The 16,895-nt window shown below is 36.7% G+C and overlaps 3 protein-coding genes across 4 annotated transcripts in view; 1 reads left to right on the forward strand and 2 right to left on the reverse strand.

Annotated features, from left to right (window-relative positions):
* The window catches only part of LOC307008347 (glutamine amidotransferase-like class 1 domain-containing protein 3, mitochondrial), a 4,292-nt gene extending 1,613 nt beyond the window's left edge, over positions 1-2,679 (forward strand). The window contains exons 4-5 of the mRNA XM_079631089.1: positions 1,507-1,708; positions 2,335-2,679. Of these exons, the coding sequence (XP_079487215.1) occupies positions 1,507-1,708; positions 2,335-2,527 (395 nt within the window). The 3' untranslated portion in view covers positions 2,528-2,679. The remainder of the gene's footprint in view (positions 1-1,506; positions 1,709-2,334) is intronic.
* znf711 (zinc finger protein 711) overlaps positions 1-16,895 on the reverse strand; it is a 555,809-nt gene that overhangs the window by 113,604 nt on the left and 425,310 nt on the right. The gene's annotated exons all lie outside the window — the stretch shown is intronic.
* Positions 13,370-16,550, reverse strand: LOC307008221 (L-threonyl-[L-threonyl-carrier protein] 4-chlorinase). Its single transcript, XM_079630908.1, has 8 exons — positions 16,425-16,550; positions 16,245-16,291; positions 15,687-15,921; positions 15,111-15,354; positions 14,939-15,030; positions 14,720-14,859; positions 13,950-14,054; positions 13,370-13,868 (listed from the first exon to the last, which is right to left on the reverse strand). Exons 3-8 carry the CDS (start codon positions 15,814-15,816, stop codon positions 13,785-13,787), a joined length of 795 nt encoding a protein of 264 aa, XP_079487034.1. The 5' UTR covers positions 15,817-15,921; positions 16,245-16,291; positions 16,425-16,550; the 3' UTR covers positions 13,370-13,784.

Below are 16,895 nucleotides of genomic sequence, written 5' to 3' on the forward strand. Positions count from 1 at the left end.
ACCAGCGCTATAGGAACTACAGTGACGTTAGTGTTCGCTGATTGGCTGAACGCACGCGAAACACCTGCACCCGCCATTTAAAAAAAAGGAAAACGGTGATAGGTGAGCCTCTCGACCTTTACGCTAAGCAAAAAATCCAACACAACTTTGAGAGGACTAAGCGAAACATGTATTTCTGCTCAGCAACACAACACTGGACATCAACCACACGGCAAACGCTAATACATTATCATATACTGTCTACTTTCTATATATAACAGTTATTTCCAATAACATATTAGACAGGACTGTTAAACAGAATATAATCTAATGAAGACGGAGAATGCTAGCACTGTTTGTTTGCTCAGGATCTGGCATTCTCTGCGCCGTCAAAATAAAAGTCACAAAAACAAGCGCGGCTTACGTCACTTCAGAGTTCATACTGGCGGTGCGAATGCAACCAGCAACACGTTCCTAAGGGAACATTAGTTCTCGGGAATCACCCTGGTGGCTCGTTCCTATAACTACCCGGTGCGAAAGCCCTGAAAGTGATAACACCCTGGATAAGCAACTTTACAACAAACAAGCACAAGGTGTTTTAAAGGCAGGCCGATGTTCTTATTGAAAGCCAAACCTACAAATGAAACCATGGATTGCATTTTTCAATTTTGTTTCCTAAGGTGCACTTAAAATGTTAGTAGAATTATTGCTTTATTTGGTAACAATAAATAAAGAGACGTTCTTTATAATTTGTCATAGTTAGTTGATAGTTATTAATGAGGCGAATCTCATCCAGTAATTATTGATTATTAGTCCTAAATGTGATATTACTGACTAGTTAAGCTTTTTTTCTATATTAGTTAATAGTAGAAGCTGAAGTGGTAATGTTGAACTACTCATTTGTCCTGCATTACTTCATGCATAGTTACATATTAATGATGGACAATTACTCTAAAATGTTAGCTTTTTTTATATAAAATGATCATTTAGGAATAAAATGTTCGACCCTGATTTTAGCCCTCTCATTCAAAAGCTCTGTTTAAATGTGTCTCAAGACTTCAATATAAACGCCCACTACAACTAACAAGAACAGTGTGAAGTTGACCGTTTATCTCGATGTGAACAACATGAACGTCTGGCCGTACATGAGTCAAGATTAAAATGGTTAAACATACAATAACCGAACAAACAAATAATGCTCTACTGAGAATTTTGCATAGTAAACAGACAATTTCCTATTAGGATCCTTTGAAAGGTAATGCTATTTATACTCCAGTCATGCTGTTGTTGCAGATATTTTATCTGGCCATATAATGTGTGTGAGTTATATTTTATCTGGCCATATAATGTGTGTGAGTTATATTATATCTGGCCATATGATGTGTCTGTGTCTGGCAGGCAGTCTCTATTGTCTTCTAAAACTTGTTTCAATAAAAGCTTACAGGATGTTGACCTCCTATATTTCAAAGATCAAGGAAAATTTGATTTCTCAATTCATGGTGAATGAACTCTTAATGTGCCATGCAGGTGGTTTTGGAGTGGCTAAAAACCTGAGCGACTGGGCCACCAAAGGCAAGGACTACTCAATCACTCCTGAGATCGAGAAGGTCATCAAAGGTTTCCACCAGGCGAAGAAACCCATGGGCATGTGCTGCATCTCCCCTGTGCTGGCAGCCAAAGCTATCCCCGGATGCGAGATCACCGTCGGACACGACTGCGAGTGTGAGAAGTGAGTTTGGCCTATATCTTCTAGCAGGGTTTATATAATAGAGATGATGGTTTAAAGGTGCAGTGTGTAAATATTAGCCGCATCTAGTGGTCTAGTGCAACCAACAGAAGTTACGGTGGCCGACAGGAATCGATGTCGTCGTCTGAGACAGCAGAGAGTAGCCAGTTAAGCAATGAGTTTTCTTTAAAAAGATAAATTAATAAATTAGGTTTACTTAATTATTCAGTAAAGCGATATGTTATTGCGAATATTATTGTTACTTGTTCATCATTGTGTCTGTGACTTTAGCTAGCTTCTTAACATGAAGAACAACATAGTGACGACGAAACGTGCTCTGTAGTAGTTTGTCCATTTAGGGCCACTGTAGAAAAATGGCGGCGCAAAATGGCTATTTCAATGTAAGGGGACCCGTGGTGTTTGTAGATAGAAACTGCTTATTCTAAGGTAATAAGAACATAACGGTTCATTATGTAAGGTCTTTATACACTGACCACATATGTATATGATATTGCATTTCTGTCAACAGATCCTCCTAAATGTTGCACCATGCACCTTTAAGCAGTACAGTTCTTAAAAGTGGGCTCTGGTGATATTACTGGTTGATATTGTCTTTCTTGCAACCGCAGGTGGCCGTACGCTCAGGTGGCCAAAACCATGGCAGAACTGGGAAGCAAACACCTGAATAAAAATGTTGGTGAAGTGCATGTGGATTCCAAGAACAAACTGGTGACTACGAGTGCGTTCATGTGCAACGCTCCCATCCATGAGATCTTTGATGGTGTGGGTGTCATGATTAAAGAAGTTCTCAAACTAGCCTAACTTTTATCAGACGTATATTTATTTATAAACAAATACATCACAAAACCGGTGACCAGTACATTTTTTACATAGAAAAGGAGAAACAAAACAAACCATCTGTCAATGTTTGTGTTTTTGTGGTAACCTATTATCAATAAAACTGATCTGAATTTAAACATTTCCTTGTTCGTATTGATATTTTACACTTATTCAGTCTTTCCTGAAAATGGAATATATTATATTGTACCAATAATAAAACTGTGGAAGATGTTATGTTTTGTGAAGGAGGGCCACTGGTATGAAGCCTTTGAGCTGTGTTTATGATCACAACAATATAGTGGTTTTCAATTTGCATAACAGCGCAGCCACATTAAATATTTATTTTAGGTATGGGAATTACTTATTTAAAATTTTTGATATTTCGGCTTCTTTTGGGCTGTTTATGGTTGGATATTGGTTGGTAGGTTTTTTACGCAGACCTGGCAACCTCATACTGCAAGATAAAAGACGTAGGCTACTCACAATACAGTATGTATCAATAATGGTTATTAAAGAAGTATAAATAATTATTTTAGGAATGGGAATGGCTTATTTGAAAAATTTGATGCTTCGATTTTGGGCTGTTTTTGATTGGCTAATGGGGTAGTTTTGTTACGCAGACCTGGCAACCTCAAACTGCACGATACAATACGTATAATGATACACAGGCTACTCACAATACAGTATGTATCAATAATGGTTATTAAAGAAGTATGAATAATTATTTTAGGCATGGGAATGGATTATTTTACAAATTTGATGCTTCGATTTTGGGCTGTTTTTGATTGGCTATTGGGGTAGTTTTTTTCCGCAGACCGCCAGGTATCGCCAAACCTGTCACAATACAGTATGTATCAATAATGGTCACTGAAGAAGTCCTTTAATTAAAAAAATGTCAACATGTTCATTGTTTTCTTGTTTATATATATTTTATTGCATTGACATTAAACAGAATAAATACATTATTGTACAGTATTAATTCCAAACATAATCAATTACATGATAACATCAAATATTGCACAGAGAAAATCTCATTTATCCAGTACTGCAATAAATTGCGCGCCAATCGGAGATGACAGTCTTTAATATGATAATCCAAAAACAGGAATACAAGCATCCAGTCGTGCTTTTTAAGATCTCATTACAGTACAGAATCATTGTCAGGTTTCTATATCTACACTTTACTCTTTTATTTAGACCTAGGCCTACAGATATTAGATATAGTAATTTCCAGTGTTGCTATAGTTGTGACAGCAAGTCTCATCATACTCATATCTTATCTTTTACATTTCCTCATGTTGAAAAGTGATGATGAATTCTTATCACAGATGACGATTAATGCACTTTATTATATACATTTTTGTATTTAGATCACTGTGGGATATGATCCAATACACTAGTCAACACTTTGCCACTTTCTCTCTTCTCTTTGCCATAATCCATCTCTCTCCACTTTCCCCTTATGGACAGTTGTAGATGTGATGTGATGTGAAGATGAATTTTTAGACCTAAAGGGAACACTGAAATGAAATTGGCTCTGCTCTTCCATTTACCTCTATAAGCCAGAGGTGCCGCTTGCCCTGCTATCATTCACTTCCACGGCCAAACCCTGAAATGTGAAAAGGGCCCATTCTTTAAATCCTCATATACTGACATGAAAAACATAAAAAAGGGAAAATAAGTGAATATGTTTTAAATTTGATCGACCTGAGAGTTACTCAGACAGATTCTGAACTGTGCCAAACTAATTTATTTTTGGAAAGATGACCAATCGTGGTGATTTCTGTACAGAATCCTACATAATTGTACAGTGAGAGAGGTTTAAAGACGGCCGTTGTCACGGTCGTGCGACCAAAGATAGCCTGCGATAATTATCTGCCAGTGTCATAAATTTAGCATGATCGTCTCACAGTGTGTGTATGCTGGTATGACCTACGTCTGCTGACTAGCCCATAAAAATGCAACATAAAATGACATATTGATCAACACGACATGACGCTACACTGTAAAACCTACAGTAACAGTGAAAGTCAATAATCGAAATGAGTACATTTAACTTATTTAAAAAAAAAAAGTTAATTTAACTTAATAAAATATGTGATATTAACTCAAAAACTGCAATGCTTTAAGCAGAACTTAAACCGAATAAGTTATGAATAACCTATGTGTTATTTTAGCTCTAAACATTTAAGTTGAATTGAATTCATTTAATCTAATTTATGTTTATGGTTGAAAATAAAATAAATATTAAAAGTAAATTAGAAACCAGTGGGTAGGTTTAATTTTTATTTTTCAAGAAATTACTTTTGTATAAGGTCTATACTTTTATAGTTTTCATAGCTCATGAAATAAACACATAAATAAATACATAAATACATTCCTTTGTCTTATATAACTTTATTAATTTGAGTTAAATCAAATAATTTACGGCAATCGGTTTCCTAAAACCATTTGAGTAGCTATATAGTTGTTTAGACTTTAGGAAATTGTATTAAATTAACTCAAACCAGTTAGTTTAAATTAATGGAATGAACTTAAAATATTCAAGTTACATATACTCAAAATGATTGACTAAATCAACACTAAATTATGAGTGAATATGACTCAATATATATAAGTTCACAAAACTCATATGTATTCATTTTTAAACTTAAATGGTTTGCGGCAATCAGTTTCCTCAATCGGTTTGAGTTGAGTTAACTTAATGGGTTTTACAATGTAAAACTACTTTCCTCAACTCCATTTCCCAAATTGTCATTCCAATCTGGCCTCTTTTCTCTAGCATACATGTCGTACATACATGTACAGTGATCTGTAATGTTGTTAGGACTGTTGAAATCTCAGTCTGTAGCAGTAATAAGGAACTAGATATCCACATTAGAATTGTTTGAAAGGTACCTTGAAGGTTTTTATTTTTTTAATAAGTAATGATTGACTTTCTTGTGCTTATCACAGTGATAATGTCTAAATAAATAAAAAGGGGAGACCGGGGACGGAAGTAACGCTTTTTGTTTGAGCATCAGTAACTCAGTGGTTTGTGCTTTATCTCTTTAACTTTGAAACACGATTACAACATTTGTGGCAAAACTCACTTGGACATGTACTACACAATCACATATTTTGTGAGTTAATGTCAAACACAAAGAGTTCTGTTGTAACAATAGCTGGGGATAGATGTAACAATGAGAGCTAATTTGCTGAAATAAGATCCATCTAATTTACACAATAACTTTATTGTAAAACAAAGAATAATCAATTTTGAATAAAGTGAATTAAGTGACAAAGCAACCTGGCTACTTTAGGTTATATAACTCAAATAATTGTATCTATAGCTACATTTCAATGATTGCTAGGCAAAAAATAATCTTGATATTTAAATTTTTTACTATTTTTCCTGAAAATCAGTTTATTGGTCATAAAATCTACACTGTTGGTCAGTCACATGCCACTTCTTCTGATGGAAAGGTGAAAGGTGATGGGAGTGTATGATATTGATGATACCACCACCATTTTCTGACTGCACTAGCGGAAAACAAGTATACTTTATTGTATTTGGAATATATTAAATATTTAATAGTACTTTAAATATATTAAAAGTATATAAGCATCATGCTTTTACCTATTTTCACAATACAACTTTTAACACACTTTAAAATAATTGTACTTTAGTAGGCTATATTATTTTCTAAAAATATACTTGAAGTGAAAATTCTGTTTATTTTTTAAAAGTGTATTTATTTGCACTAATAGTATGGTAATTTGCACTAATATTAATAATTTGAATCTAATATTAATATATTTTAGGTATATTTTAATTGTGTGCTGGAAATGATCCGTTTAATGCATTGAAAGTATACTTTCAAAATACATTATGGTATACAAAGTATTTTGTACAAGGTATAGCTAAGTTTTATTTATCTAATACAGCTGGTCATATAACTAGAATATCATGAAAAAGTTGATTTAATTCAGTAATTCCATTTAAAAAATGAAACATGTATATTATATGCATTCATTACACACAGACTGATATATTTCAAATGTTTATTTATTTTAATTTTGATGATTATAACTGACAACTAATGAAAATTCAGTATCTCAGAAAATTAGAATATTACTTAAGACCAATACAAAAAAGGATTTTTAGAAATGCTGGCCAACTGAAAAGTATGAACATGAAAAGTATGAGCATGTAAAGCACTCAATACTTAGTTGCGGCTGGAATGGAGATGGAGACGGATACAGGGGGTTTCGGCCAGTGGCGATATTCACATTACTTTCAGTTTATTGCTTGAAAGGACAAAAATATTTGCATGAAATTCACTCTATGCCCAGGCAGGCAAGTAGGCTACTGGCCATCGGGACTACCGGGAGATTTACAGCTTTTTGGGCCGATGCATCTAAAACTTTTTTTTGTTTGTCTTAACGGCCCATAAAACTCGTACATCGGCGGCCCATTCGTTTTGTTTAATTGGCGGCGCTGGGTAAGTGCCGGTGTAATGCATTGGTTAAAAAGTCAGCGTTAGTTTTTTTTCTGACAGACCGGCCCATGAAACACGTAGATTGGCCCATTGGTTATTTTCTTGATTGACACTGGACTGGCCCAATCACATCTTTAAACACCTGCCCCTTTGGGCTTTGAGCGAGCGTGCAGTGTCAGTGTGTATCTGTCAAAATACAGATGGAGAAGAAAGTTTCAGTTTTGCAGTTTCCGTCAAAATAAAATATCATGTGCTTATCTCTGTCCAGCCCTGATCATGTGTCTACCACCACGGACATAATCCTGTTCTTTGTAGATTTTAAAGTGAGGCATATTTCTTTGTGCAGACAGAGATATTGTTATTTTATATGGTTTTACATGCAATTTTTATAGGCTACATTTATAAACACTATGCGGACATGCAGGCTAAGTGATGATAGGGCTATGATGTTTGTCCATGTATCTACACGGCAAATTAAGAAATGGGAAAGTAAAGTAATACGTAGTGAAGTTACTTTTTAAATGCAGTAACTAGTAAAGTAATCTCATTACAATTTACAGAAGTAACTAGTAACTAGTTGCTTTTTTTGAGTAACTACCCCAACACTGGAGCCCAGGTTGCTCTGATAGTGTCCTTCAGCTCTTCTGCATTGTTGGGTCTGGCGTATCACATCTTCCTCTTCACAATACCCCATAGATGTTCTATAGGGTTAAGGTCAGGCGAATTTGCTGACCAATTAAGAACAGGGATACCATGGTCCTTAAACCAGGTACTGGTAGCTTTGGCACTGTGTGCAGGTGCCAAGTCCTGTTGGAGAATGAAATCTGCATCTCCATAAAGTTGGTCAGCAGCAGGAAGCATGAAGTGCTCTAAAACTTCCTGGTAGACGGCTGCGTTGACCTTGGACCTCAGAAAACACAGTGGACTAACACCAGCAGAGGACATGGCTCCCCAAACCATCACTGACTGTGGAAACTTCACACTGGACTTCAAGCAACGTGGATTCTGTGCCTCTCCTCTCTTCCTCCAGACTCTGAAACTGCGATTTCCAAATGAGATGCAAAATTTGCTCTCATCAAAAAAGAGGACTTTGGTCCACTGTGCTTTATTAAATCCAGAGTCAACCCAGCCGTCTACCAGGACATTTCCAGAGCACTTCATGCTTCCTTCATTTTCCAGCAGGATTTGCACCTGCCCACACTGCCAAAATAACCAAAACCTGGTTCAATGACCATGGTATTACTGTGTAACTACTGTGTGATTTCATGTAATATTCTAATTTTCGGGGATTTTGATTTCGTGGGTTTCATAAGCTGTAAGCCATTATCATCAAAATTATAACAAATAAAGACTTGAAATATCTTACTTTGCATGTAATGAGTCTATAAAATATATTAGTTTCACCTTTTAAGATGAATTCTTGAAATAAATCAACTTTTTGATGATATTCTAATTATATGATCAGCACCTGTAATGTACTTAGTTATTAAAGACAAAGTATGCAATTTTTAGTATTCGGTATAAGCCAAAGGTATTAATGAGCCTATACTTTTTACTCAAATATATATCGCTACGATAGCTTCGTGGGCAAGCACCATCATCATGTGCTTCGGGAGACCTGAGTTCAAGCTCGTGGACCTTTCCTGATCCTCTCTCTCTCTCTCTCTCTCTCTCTCTCTCTCTCTCTCTCTCTCTCTCTCTCTCTCTGCCACCTCACTTCCTGTCTAACTACTGTCCTATCCTAATAAAAGGTGAAAGCGCCCACATTTTTTCACTATATATCACTAATATCACTAATCAAGCGTGTAATTAGTCCCTACACAGGCATATACTTATAGTATACTATACTTGAAGTTGTTCCAATTTAGTACACAAAAGTACACTAAATACACTTAAAGTTATGTTTTACTACAATTTATTTACAACTAAAATATAGTAAATAGCACACTTCACGTTAACTAATCATTAACACACTTTAAGTATACTGATAATAAGTCTGGCTGCAAGTATACGTAGCATTTTTTTCTTCTTCAGCAGGGTGGTCAAACTGGCAACTGTCTCCGTGTTACAACACTCAGGAAATATCGACTCCTTCACGTGATCACGAAGCACTAGAAAACAAAGAAACTGCTGCTGGTTTCCAACGTTTCTTGCCAATGCAAAATCACAATTCCATATGTATAAAATATGTATAAAGCCTCTCAGAGTAAAAATTGTGTCTTAACTGTCAAAATTATAAGAATTATTCCTAGATTTAAGAATATGTGTGATTCATAAAGGTTCCTAAGTGTTAAGACTAGGTTTCAGCTCCTAAATTATTTACGAGTGCTGGAGAGAAGTCCTAACCTAGGAGTAACAACATGCGAGCAGAGAGGAGACAACACTTTCCATCAAAGAAATAATGTATTGGAGTTAAATGATGACATGGAGTTGGTGAAACGATAACATTTTGATTGTAAAGGTATTCTTTATGTAACTGACCTTGTAAGAAATGTAATAACTTCTCTCACTCTACACATCAATGCTCTGACTGCCGTAATGAAAGTAATAAGGACATTTTGTGTTGACTGGAAGAATGCAGCAGTGCACCAGTGATGACTTGAGCTCACCAGTCCACAGTAAGCAGGGTTTTAATAGCACTATTGTGGCACTGACCACACCAAACATACAGTAGTGGCCAAACGTGATGTGCGGAGGTTTTTGTCTTGCTTTGTTTTTGTTTGTTTGTTTTTAATGACACTTAAACCATCAAAATATGAGGAAAACATTTTAAATGTGTAACTCTTTATTTTACAGTGTACTTGTTACATGATACATGTACTTACCATAGAAATAACAGTCAATTATGCATAATTACTGTACATGTAACTAACCCTCAACCAAATCCTAATCCTACCCTAACCCTATAAGTACATATAGTTAATTAATATTACTCAGTCGTTATATATATAATTACACTGTAACAATGACACCTTAAAATAAACTGTAACCTTTAAATGTTTTAATTATCTTAATTATTTTGAATGAAGGAAGAACGACACACTAAACTTAGTGAGGGAATTTATCTGAAAATGATTGTAAAAAAAAAAAAAAGGCAAACTACAGCTATAGGTTTAAATAAACAAAACAAAAAGCTCACAGGAAAAATAATACATTGACAACAACATACTATTAACATGTTATTAACATTTCTCTGGTTCTGTCTTGTTTTTGCATGTGCATTATCACAAATAAAACAATTGATTGACTCCATGCTTACAAAATCTTTAACACATTTTGTATAATATTATTAGAATATAGAATAAAGGGTTAATATGTACATTTTTCTAGGCTGCACATCCACTTTTGGCCACTACTGTATGACAGTTCATTGACTTTCCAAATGATCTTCAAACCATGAGGCAAAAGGAAGCCATTATTATGAGGATTGCAAGCTTCCCCGAGTTGGAGGAACTCTGTTTGCATCATTGCTTTAACTGCATATATATATATATATATATAAGGATTCCACAGCATCAATACTAATTCAGGCTCACTATTGGCTGACGCTGGTCATGTGTGTGATGCTGGCCAATAGCGAGCCACATTCTGACGTACAATCCAGAAGCGCTGCACTGTTACACTATGTGAACTCAAAAAGTATTCTCGTCGCTTGATAAACTTAAAGGCCATGTTGCAGGTTTAATTTTTCAACGAATTTCTGCAATTTGCTTGTTGGGAATGAACATTTAAACTGTTATCCATTGTATTTTATGTTGTTGGGTATCACAAAACGGAATATAATACGAAAAAGTAGGTACTATCTTACAGCGGCAACGATTCTCCTTTCCGCCACAATGCATTGCATGACGTCACCTTGGGGAGAGAGTTTACCAAAGCCCGTGTTGACAGTGACTAGAGAGACGAGTAGACAGGAGTATTCAGATAGCGCAGATTATAGAACATGATCATTGTCTATACAACACATCTCTAGTCACCTATAACTGTTTAAGTTGGTTCATAAGACTTCGTGAAAAAAGTAAACAAACAACATACTCGTGTGTGCTGGCTTGAAGGAGACCATGATCCTGATTGAAATGTGTGTAGCCTATGCTATCTTCAGCACAAACGGATTCAGGCAGCATGCATTCAGCATTCAGTCACATCTGGTCGCGGGGTGAGCTCCTCGACCAGCGACCAAAACGCACTCACTGCCCAACAGCACAAGCTTTCCAACGCAGTTTCCATGGGGCGGCACCGCCCGCACAAGCACCTGCCAAACACCGCGACAGACACGCGGCGGCTACGTTTGCAACAACATTTTCACCTGAGGAAGAGAAACGCTTAGAAACGCCCATATAGCTAGCACGATGCCTTCTATTTCTAGATGACAAAGACAAAGTTTACCAGTACTATGATAAAGGCTACCGGTATTTATCTGAACTAACGTCATGATCACCGCCACTATAAAGAAAACGTTGATTTTTCAGTCGGTGCTATTCAATGACAGTAAAAAAAAAAGTGTCGTTATCTCATTGCTGTGTTGCTAAATGATAGCAACTCACCAGGACACTTCACCAACTCTCCACTCATTCTCCTCGGACTATGCATTTCATCGGCTTTGACGGCCATCAGGCTACCTTTCCTCCACTTCTCCCCAACGTGACGTCATCACCGAATTGCGTAAAAAAACCTGTTAATACCAAAAACGTAAAAAACTGGTATTTAAGACCATTTTTGAAACATTTTAAAAATTATATACATATCTTGAGTGATTTATGTACCCATTAATCGACAGTGGTGGTTAACCTGCAACATGGCCTTTAAGGTTGAGCAACTTGGACTATTTTAAACATTGTCTTTACTAACTTTCTGGGCCGGCAAATTTCCATTACAATAGAAGCCTATGGAGGAGTGAGACAGCTCTCAGATTTAATCAAACATATCTTTGGAACAACATGCGGGTGAGTAATTACTGAATCATTTATATTTTTGGGTGAACTAACCCTTTAAGTGTCACTTCAGTCAGCACTTATCAGTCTTAAACTTTACTGAAAGTTGCTTTTAGCTTCTTTATAAAATTATATATATTTTTTTAGACATTTAAGTCACAGCCTAGATTATTCTTAAGAGCATATCTGAGAAGTTTTATGCATACGGGGATAGGCGTAAATCGTGGGGGGTCAGCACCCTCCCCATCTGAGGGTTGCCCCCCCCCCCCTAAACATATCATTAAAAATCAAATAATATATACTTTAAATAATTGAGTACGTAGTAAAACAATACAACATATTTATGTTCAGAAACATTTAGTGCGGTGGGAGAGAGAAACAAGTTCTTCAGTAGTTGTGGAACGGTAAGTCGGCTGTCAAGATCTTATTCACTTTAATCATCGGATGACGTGAATATTTTCTCTTTAATACAGATGATGCTGTGTCATAATAAATTAGTCATAATAAATTAGTCATAATAAATTAGTCATGACAACAAAAAATTATGATATCCGATCTATTTTTCCATGAGTCCAGTATGTCGGTGATTATAATGTTGCCTAGCTTGTTTGGTAGCTTGTTTAATACAGTAACTTCTTGGATAGTGAGTCACCCATTACAACTAACACAGCGACAAGCCTATGTGTGAACTGATATTAGGCTAATATTGTAGATCTACCGTTGTGTTGATCTACCGTTGACCTGCTCAATATGATGTTAAGTGGTAGATCAGTGGGCTTTTCTGTCCCAGACGAAACCTAAAATACTATGTGGAGGACACAAGATAATTTAATAATTACAATGTGACCGCGTGGTGAACCTATGAATCTAACTCATATTTAAACATCCATTTTGGCTGTATTATTAGTGTCCCCTTAGTGTTTTTTTGTTTTTGTTTATTGTCCCCCCTACTGTTAGATGAAATGTACGCCCATGCGGGCCCATGTCTCTGTCAAGACCAAGATTATAACAAGATCATGACTGCATATGTGGTATTGTTGCTGCCCCTTCCTTTCTCTTCTTTATTTTATATATTCTGTTCCCAGACCAAGGTTCAAATGACATATTGCATCAACAGCCAAAGCAACATTTGTACATACAGCCTGAACATTAGTATGCCAGATTACACTTTCTATGTGGTTAGTACTGGTAAAAACCTTAGATTTGACACTGTATGATTTTAATCATATTTTCTGTCTGTCTGATACCACGTGTGGAATACTTAAGTTTATGTGTTGTGATTTTTGACAAAGATTTGTTGAATATGTTTCAAATGTAAAATGTGTACCTTGAATGCAATGTAAGTCGCTTTGGATAAAAGCGTCTGCCAAATGCATAAATGTAAATGTAAATTACTTAAAACATCCAAAGGTAATATTGAATAATTTATTGAGTATTTCAGATCAGTTCTGTGTTCAGAATAAACAGAATTTTTACAGTTCAGTTAACCACATACAATTACACATTGTACACATTGTAACAATTACACAAAAACACATTAAAGGACACATAATATTATAGTTTAAAATCCCATGACACATGATTTCCTGAAAAGCCTGAAAGATTCATACCCAAAGTTTGAAAAAGTTGTAGTGCTATAACAAAGTAAATATTGCATAGAAAAATATTGAACTTTATACTTTGATTGTCAACTATTGTTAATATTACAAATAATAATAAATAAGTAAAATACTATGTTTCATTCGAGGGGACACACACTGTTAGAGATGAATTAGTTCCTATAGCCGAAGCACCCATGCCTTAAATAAAGAGTTCAGTGTAAGCCGGTCACAGTTTGGAGGAGAAATGGTTGTATTGGTCAAATCCGCTGACCAGCACTGTGTCAGGAAAACTCCTGGGCCGCTCAGGGTCCTGTCAGAAAAGCACACATATTTATTTTTACTGCTAAATATCTATGACCACATGATTTTATAAACTGAGAGAGATTTGTACCTGGATTGGATAAGCACATGTAGGGACATATCGGATGACGTAGCCACAGCGCCTCCTATTAGATGTGTTGGGATCGCTGGCATGAACCAGAAGTCCATCATGGACCTGTGTGGGAAAAGAATTCAGACAATGAATGCTTGGGAAATGCTTGAATTAAACTCAGACATCCACCTTCCTTTTTAACATAATAGCCGCTATTTGTATATTGAACGTGTCTGGGCTCTGGTCTTCTGGTTATTTTTAGCTGTTCAAAACAGCTCATTTTGCTGCTTGATATTGCAAACTGGTATTTCTTACCATGTATTGATGTAATTATGAACTGCAGCGCAAACAATTTTAACATTTACTGCATTACTACTATTCTTCTAGTTATTTACTTACAGCGGCTAATGAATCAGAAGACTGAAAATAGCTTACTTCTACGTCGAAAAATGAGGTGGATAAGATCGTTTTGATTTGTTTTTGGTCAGTGTGTAATGTCCAAAATTGTGACTAGGATAATACTTTATTTCAATGGTCCACTTCAGACATTCTACTGACTACAAGTAACTACCCAACTACATGTCAACTTATTCTACTAACCCGAACCCGAACCTAACAGTCTACTACTAACACTCTGGTAGTTGACATGTAGTTGCAAATTATAGTTAGTAAAGTGTCTAAAGTGGGCTATCGAAATAACCTTGACGGGTAGTGTACCTGCATTCTGTCATTGCATATTGTTTTTTCATACATTAAAGAAATGCATATAAATACATCTTCACACTCACAGACATCTGACCAGCTTGAAGAGGGCATAAGAGGGCATTCTCTGCGTGCACCAGCTCCTCTGGGATCTCCTGGTTGACACTCAGCATGTTCCCAGCTCGTGTTGATTGGTGATGGGGCAGAAGGCCGGAGTGGTGACTACCTGTTGGATAAATAAGCACAATTTTTAGACACTTCCCATTACACTCCAGACATAGAGGCACATAGAGCAGTGTTTGTACCTGGAATAACCTGCAGTGCTCCATTGTCCTCAAGCGAGTCATCAAGGGCAAGCCAGACAGACAGAACGGGACCTCCATCAAAACCCCAGTACCTAAAGAACAAAACATGATGAAACCTGAGCCAACAGAAACCAAAAAACACACACCATTAGATTATGTGAATGGTGCTTACGTCATGTCCTGGTGCCAGGCCACAAACGGCATTACTTCAATCTTATCACCGCTCGATTGGATGACGCCATTGCTTTCTGGCTTCCGCACTGGATATTTACAAATGAATCTGGAGTCAAGCAGGATGACGTCGGACCCCAGAACCGCAGTGACCACCTCAAGAAGCCGAGGGTGTTTGGCGAGGGCCATCACCCAGTCATTATCCTTGTGGATGTTATGAAGGCTGTAAGCAGTGTAATCTTCACCTGTAAAAGAATACGGTGATTTAAATTCCAACCCTCGAGTCCAAGCCAACAACAGGAATGCAGCAGTTCCACTGAAGTCAAGTCACCTTTATTTATATAGCGCTTTCTACAATGCAGATTGTTTCAAAGCAGCTTTACAGTGATAACAGAAAAATAATGCAACAAAGTTTGTTTCTAGAAGAAAATAGCGTCACAGTCCAGCTTAAGTAAGTTGTAAAAAGTTATTAATTTAGTTAATTTAGTTAAAAGCCACTCTGGGATGTCATCGTCCATCTCAGTTCAGTTCTTGTATACTGGTGTCAATGCAGCCGATCAATAATACCGAACCTCACCATGTTTTCTCTCCAGCTCAGCGAAGGCGTCCCGGGCCTGCTGAAGCTCTTCGGGACTCAGGATGGGAAGAGCCGACAGATACCCCTGCTGCTCGTACTGGGCCCGAATCTCAGCCGCGTCTCGGTTCATGTCTGAAAAGGCTTGTCTGCTTCGTCTCTGGCTTTCTCAAGAGCTTGGCTTAATCTCAGCTGTGCAAACTCCACAGGGAGAGAGAACCTGTTTTTATAACCTGTGCTACAGAGAGAGAAAGATGGAAATTAAACTTTGGGTCCTTGCTCAGTCTGGCATTTCCTTTTCTGACCTCTGAAACCCTCATAGTCTTGGCCTTACTCCTTCTCATTTATTCATGGCAAATGTATTCAGGGATATTTACACAGGGACAGAGAGTCCTATGGTGCCTAATGGTCCATGAGCAATTAAATGGGGAGAACAACTTACTCTTCAGCACACGAGGGTGGAGGCGAGTCAGTTAAATGCTGGCATCTCTTTAGCCATCTGTCTACACTCATTTTCATTGCTAAAGTTCACTGAGTTTGGCAACAACAAGAAACACGCACCTGAGTCTGAAAGCTGTTGGTTTCTTTCTGCTGAGTCTTTGTGCAAGCTGGAAAGATGACAAAAAAAAAGATAAAAAATTACACAAAACAAACAAGCACACACTCAAACGTATAAAACAATAAAAAAAAATCATGAAAATGTAATTTAGTAGCCATGCATGAAATAAAGATCAGCCATACCTGCTGCTTCTCTGCTGTTCAGGCGGTTTCTTCCTGAGGTGTTGTGCTCTTTACCATCAAACTTGTGAATATTTATAACCATATGAGCATTAGGCTCCTCCTCCATTACAACATCATACATACCTGGAAATTTCAAGGAACTCCTAAAAGAGCATTTCCTTTTGTGAGTAATTCTTTGTGTGTATCTGATATTACCTACTCACCAAAACACAATGGAAACCTGTCATCTCTCAGCGCGTGCTGAACGTGACCTTGTCACCGATTGGTCAACGTTGTGGCAAAGCGAAATAGTTTACTCAAAAATGAACACTTAGTGACTATACCGATGACTCCCATACCCATAGTTATTTACTAAATATTGTATATGAAACTATTTACATATTTTTTATCCCTTCAAATCATCCATACACCCACTGACTTTGTCTAAAGGTGAACAAAATAATGACTTAAAATATTTATTAAAATAAAAAA

This window comes from Phoxinus phoxinus, assembly GCF_949152265.1.
Source record: "Phoxinus phoxinus genome assembly, chromosome: 12".
NCBI classification, from domain to species: domain Eukaryota; kingdom Metazoa; phylum Chordata; class Actinopteri; order Cypriniformes; family Leuciscidae; genus Phoxinus; species Phoxinus phoxinus.